This window comes from Rhincodon typus, chromosome 7 (genome assembly GCF_021869965.1).
Source record: "Rhincodon typus isolate 14 chromosome 7, sRhiTyp1.1, whole genome shotgun sequence".
Lineage (NCBI taxonomy): Eukaryota > Metazoa > Chordata > Chondrichthyes > Orectolobiformes > Rhincodontidae > Rhincodon > Rhincodon typus.
This window is the reverse complement of record NC_063338.1, coordinates 94,461,489-94,467,488: the sequence shown is the minus strand read 5'-3', so window position 1 is coordinate 94,467,488 and position 6,000 is coordinate 94,461,489. Positions and strand designations below refer to the sequence as shown.

The 6,000-nt window shown below is 45.8% G+C and overlaps 1 protein-coding gene across 1 annotated transcript in view; it reads right to left on the bottom strand.

Moving 5' to 3' along the window:
- Positions 1-1,270: 1,270 nt before the first annotated feature.
- LOC109921167 (ciliogenesis associated TTC17 interacting protein) overlaps positions 1,271-6,000 on the bottom strand; it is a 130,628-nt gene continuing 125,898 nt past the window's right edge. The window contains exon 9 of the mRNA XM_048599277.1: positions 1,271-1,608. Within this exon, the coding sequence (XP_048455234.1) occupies positions 1,372-1,608 (237 nt within the window). The 3' untranslated portion in view covers positions 1,271-1,371. The remainder of the gene's footprint in view (positions 1,609-6,000) is intronic.

Genomic DNA, 6,000 nt, shown 5'->3' with positions numbered 1-6,000 from the left:
TGGGAATGTGTTCATTCACTCAACACTGCACTGGGTCATCAGGTTAACTACTGCAAGTGGACTGAAGCAGTTCACCACTTCAGATTCACCAAACAGCATTTTGGTGATTGTTATTACACTCCCTTCCAGAGCAGGTGGGCCTTTAAATGCAGGTCTTGTAACTGAGGTAAGGACACTACCACTGTACCACAGGAACCTGCCACCTCCCCATCAGGGATGGATAATAAATACTGATGAGCCCACTGAGACAGTTGCATCTCATGAGTAATCAGCATGATTCACTTGTAAGTGAACATTTGTGAACTAAAGATGTATGAAATACCGATGTGAAACATCTGTTGGTGGGGGGGGGGGGTGGAAAAAGCATCTGCTAGTAATGGCACTTTGCTTTCAATTATCAGTCTTCCCTTCAAAGTTTGCTTTTTGTTTTGTTCCTGTGAAATTCCAGGATCCTTGGGATGGTCACTATCCCCAAGCGTTGGCCACAGGTGAGCTAGAATTCAAGGTATGACTTCTGACTTCCCCTTCCATTTGAGTGAATATTTACCTCCTAACCAGGTAAGGATTGAGTGACATGTTTATAATACATCAACCCAGCTTCAAGTATCATTCATCGGAATGAAACCAGGGCTGGGTTAGAAAAGGCACTAGTTCTAAACAGCTTCTTTGCTCATTTGCTATCTTTAAAATTTGTCTCCTTTACAATGACCTGATGAGGATCAAACACCAATGTTATCAGAATTTGTGGTGTCAAGTAAAAGCATGCATGTTTTCAACTCAAAATCACCATCCTATTGGTTCCCTCCAAATTGTGGGCTTTAATAGGGGTTAATGCAAGTATGTCATGGTTTAGCTGCACTTAGATTCCCAAGTACCTGGGATATAGGAGCAAGTCTGAGTGGATTGTTGCTATACTGCATTAACTCCTGATCTAGAAATGTCTTAAATAAAATTCTCATCTTTGGTTGCCTCACCAGCTTTTGTAACTTTACCTCTGCACAGCAGGCCAGGCAGCATCAGAGGAACAAGAAAGTTGAGGTTGTGGGTTGGGACCCTTCATCAGGACTGACCCAAAACATCAACTCTCCTGTTCCTCCAGCTCCAGAATATCTACTGACTCCAGCATCTGCAGTTCTTGCAATCTCTGCACACAGTTACTTCTAGACATTTGCACTTTGATTTTCTTTCCTATGTGATCTGAAGCTGTGCATGGAGACACCAGATGTTTTCTTAAAACAAAACATTTTGGATATCTTGTGACACTGCCAAATTACATGAAGTGAGAAGCACTTTGGGCTACTTTAATATGTTGAAGTGCTACACAAATGTCAGTGGTTAAAAAGCAATTAGCGTAACAACAAAATTTTCACTTTAAATCTTCCCCTTCTTGGAAGGTCCTTCCCGTTCTTTGAAGGGGCTTGGCTTGTTTGAGGTGAGGAAGGCATTTCCTTCTGTGTGGAAGGCGGAGAAAGGGGCAAAATATTCTGCAGCAAAGGTGATGACGTCCTCTGGTTTCCGCAGGAGGAGAAACTCCAGGAAGTCAGCCAGTAATGATCTCAACTCTGGGTGGTGTCTTAGGTAGCTATTGTAGTCAGCTTTGAGGGCCTCCTGAAAAACAAGAGGTGTGTTAACCAGCTTTTTGGATACATTAAATAACTATACATTCTCAGAAATGTGTGTGTGGGGCAGCAGAGGCAGAATTAGGACTGGAGTAGGCTATTCTGCTCATCAAACCTGTTCCATTGTAAGACCCTAAGATATAGGAGCAGAAATGGGCCCTGTGCCCTAACGCGTCTGTTCCACCACTCAATCTTGGCTGATATCTTTCTCAACATCATTCTCCTGCCTTCCTCCTGTAACCCTTGATCTCTTTACCAATTATTATGGACTGGACCAGACCAAACCCCCCTCAAAACAAAAAGATATAGCCTCCACCCTAACTTTTATGAAATGTACTGTATTTCAGATGTGATTTGATTAGTCAAACTACTAGGCTTTAAGCAAAGCATGCTTTATCCTTACACTACTCTTACACCACAGTTAGAATACTAACAAAAAAAATTGGCATAACACTATTGAAATACTTAACTAAATAATATGTTATTTAACTACTACTCATCAACTTTTCTAATACAGCAGCATCCCATAAACACACCCTTGTCAAAGGCAAGTTCAGCAAAACTGATTTCCTTCACTTGCTATCTCCTCCAGTCCAGGAGAAGGAACATTGAAAGAATGAATCTAGCTGCAGAGAGAGAACTCAACGTTAATAGTGTGTGGAGCTGGAAGAAGACAGCAGGTCAGGCAGCATCAGAGGTGCAGGAGAGTTGACGTTTCAGGGTTACACCCTTCGTCAGGATTGTGGAGGGGGAAAGGGAGCTCAAATAAATAGAGGGAAGGTGGGGTGGGGCTGGGTGAAGGTAGGTTGAATATAGGTAGGGGGCTATGAAGATAGGTCACAGGAAGGGTGGGTAGATAGGTGAGAAAGAAGATGGACAAGTTGTGTCACATCAAGGAGGGAGGGATGGACATGGAAAGAGGCTGGTGATGGGGAGATTTTGAAGCTGGTGAATTCTATGTTGAGGCCATTGGGCTGTAGGCTCCCAAAGTGGAACATAAGGTGTGGTGGGATTGGTGGGGAGGGTGGAACAGATGAGGGAGTTGCGGAGTGATTAGTCCCTACAGAAGGCAGATTGGGGTGGGGAGGGAAATATCTCTTTGGTTGTGGGGTTGGATTGTTGTTGGCGGAAGTGGTGTAGAATGATATGCTGGATGCGGAGGTTGGTGGGGTGATATGTGAGGACCAGGGGGATTCTGTCTTTATTTTTGTTGGGGGGAGGGTATGTGAGGGCAGAAGTGTGGAAAATGGAAGAGATGCAGTTGAGGGTATTGTAAATCGCTGGAGGGGAAAAGTTGTGAACTTTGAAGTAGGAGGACATCAGGAATGTCCGGGAGTGGAACGCTCCATCTTGGGAGCAGACGTGGGATGCTCCCAATTCCTCCGCCTCTGCTGCACCTGCTCCCAAGATGGAATGTTCCACTCTCAGACATTCCTGATGTCCTCCTACTTCAAGGACCACAATTTCCCCTGCTCCGGTGATCAAAAATGCCCTCAACCACATCTCTTGCATTTCCCACACTTCTGCCCTCAAACACCATCCCCCCAACAAAAATAAAGACAGAATCTCCCTGGTCCTCACATACCACCCCATCAAGCCCCGCATCTAGCATATCATTCTACACCACTTCCGCCACCTACAATCCAACCCCACAACCAGAGAGATATTTCCCTCCCCACCCTGATCTGCCTTCTGTAGCAACCGCTCACTCCGCGACTCCTTATCCGCTCCACACTCCCCACTAACCCCACCACCCCCGGCACCTTTCTCTGCAACCGCAGGAGGTGCTACACTTGCCCCTACACCTCCCCTCTTACCCCCGTCCAAGGCCCCAAATAATCTTTCCAAATCCAACAGGGACTCACCTGTACATCCTCCAACCTGGTCTACTGTATCCATTGCTCCTGATGTGGTCTCCTCAATATCGGTGAGGCCAAGCACAGATTCAGTGACCGATTACTCCGTGCGCGATAATCAGCAACACCTTCTGGTCACGAACCATTTCAACTCCCCCTCCCACTCCCTGGGTGACATGTCCATCCTGGGCCTCTTCCAGTGTCATAATGACACCACTTGTAAACTGGAGGAGCAGTGCCTCATATTCCACCTCAAGAGCCTACAGCCCAATGGCCTCAACATAGAATTCACCAGCTGCAAAATCCCCCCACCTCCTGACCTCCTCCCATGTCCATCCCTCCCTCTCACTCCCGCCTCCTTTACGTGACACAACCTGTCCATCCTCTTTCTCACCTATCTGCCCCACCCTTCTCATGACCCATGTCCGCAACCCCGACCTGCATCCACCTACCTTCCCCCAGCCCCACCCTGTCTTCCCTCTATTTATTTCTGAGCTCCCTTCCCCTTCCCCAGTCCTGGTGAAGGGTGCAAACCCAAAACATCAACTCTCCTGCTCCTTTGATGCTGCCTGACCTGCTGTGTTCCTCCAGCTCCACCCTGACTCCAGTTCTTGCTATCTCCAAGAGGGAACTCAAGCTTTTTGCAGTAGTAAAGAGACAGCTGCCACTACCAGCTTCAACTCCAAAAATGCAACTTCAACAACTGAAAGCAAAAACTAAAACCCATATCTATGTGAGCCTGCCTCCACCCACTCATGCTTTTTTAGTCTACTTTTAAAAAAAACCCAAATCTATTTACACTGCTTTCCATGGAACAAACACCTCAGCACCAGGTGAATAACAATTCCCTCAAAAGGACTAGGGCAGACAAAGCCCTCTCAATGCACATATCGTTACACCAATCAAGAAATTATCTATCTGTCTTAAATACACTCAATGACTTAACCTCCACAGCCTTCTTTGGCAATAAGTTTCACAGATTAACCATTCTCTGGCTGAAGAAATTCCTCCTCATCTCAGTTCTAAATGGTCATCCCTTCACTCTGAGGCTCTGCCCTTGCGTCCTAGTCTCTCCTACTAGTGGAAACATCTTCCCTACATCCACTCTATCCAGGCCTCTCAAAATCCTGTAAGTTTCAATCAGATCACCCCATATCCTTCTAGATTCCATCGAGTTCAGACCCTGACTCCTCAACTGCTCCTTAAATGACAAACCCTTCATCACTGGGATCATTCTTGTAAACCTCCTCTGGACCCTCTGCATGGCGAGCATGTCCTTCCTTAAGATACGGGGCCCAAAACTGCTCACAACATTCCCAAAGCGGTCTGACCAGAGCCTTACAGAGCCTCAGCAGTACATCCCTGCTCTTGTATTCTAACCCCCTTGAAATGAATGCTAACATTGCATTTGCTTCCCTAACTGCTAAGTGAACCTATATTTTAACCTTAAGAGAACCTGAACTAGGAATCTCAAGTCCCTATGTGCTTCAGATGTCCGAACCCCTTCCCCATGTAGAAAACAGTCTACACCACTATTCTTCCTACTTAAAACATAACCTCACACTTTGCCACCTTGTACTCCATTTGCGACTTCTTTGCCTGCTCTCCTAGCCTGTCCAAATTCTTCTGTAGCCTCACACTTCCTCGACATTACCTGTCCCTCCACACCTATTTTTGAGTCATTTGCAAACTTTGCAAAAATGGCCCCAGTTCCTTTGTCTAGATCATTAATGTATAACGTGAATGGTCCCAACACTGACCCCTGCAGAAGTCCACTAGTCACCAGCTGCCATCCTGAATAAAGACCCTTTATCCCTACTCTCTGTTTTCTGCCAGTCTGCTGATGCCCAATCTATGGCATGGGCTGTTTTTATCTTATTTACTAATCTGCTGCATGGCACCTTGTCAAAAGCCTTCTGGAAATCCAAATAGATCATGACCACTGGCTCTCCTTTTGTTAACTTGCTCATTATCTCCTCAAAGAATTCAAACAGATTTGTCAGACATGACCTCCCCTTGACAAAGCCGCGGTGATCAGCCCTGTTTTACCATGCACTTCCAAGTACACTGCAATCTCATCCTTAATAATGGACTCTGAATCTTACCAATGACTGACATCACTCTAACTAGTTAATAGTTTCTTGTCTTCTGCCGCTTCCCTTCTTAAACAGGGCTGTTACATTAACTATTTTGCAGTTCTCTGGGACCCTTCCTGACTCCAGTGATTCCTGAAAGATCACCACCAATGCCTCTACAATCTCCTTAACTATCTCCTTCAGAACCCTGGGATGTAGTCCATCTGGTCCAGGTTATTTATCCACCTTCAGACCTTTCAACATCCCCCAGCAGCTTCTCCTTAGTGATGGCCACTACGTTCATCTCTTCCCCCTGACTTTCTTGAAGTTTTGGTATGCTGCTGGTGTCTTCCACTGTGAAAACTGATGCAAAGTTCCTATTCAGTTCCTCTGCCATTTCTTTGTTCCCCATTACTACTTCTCCAGCCTTATTTTCCAGTGGCCCAATGT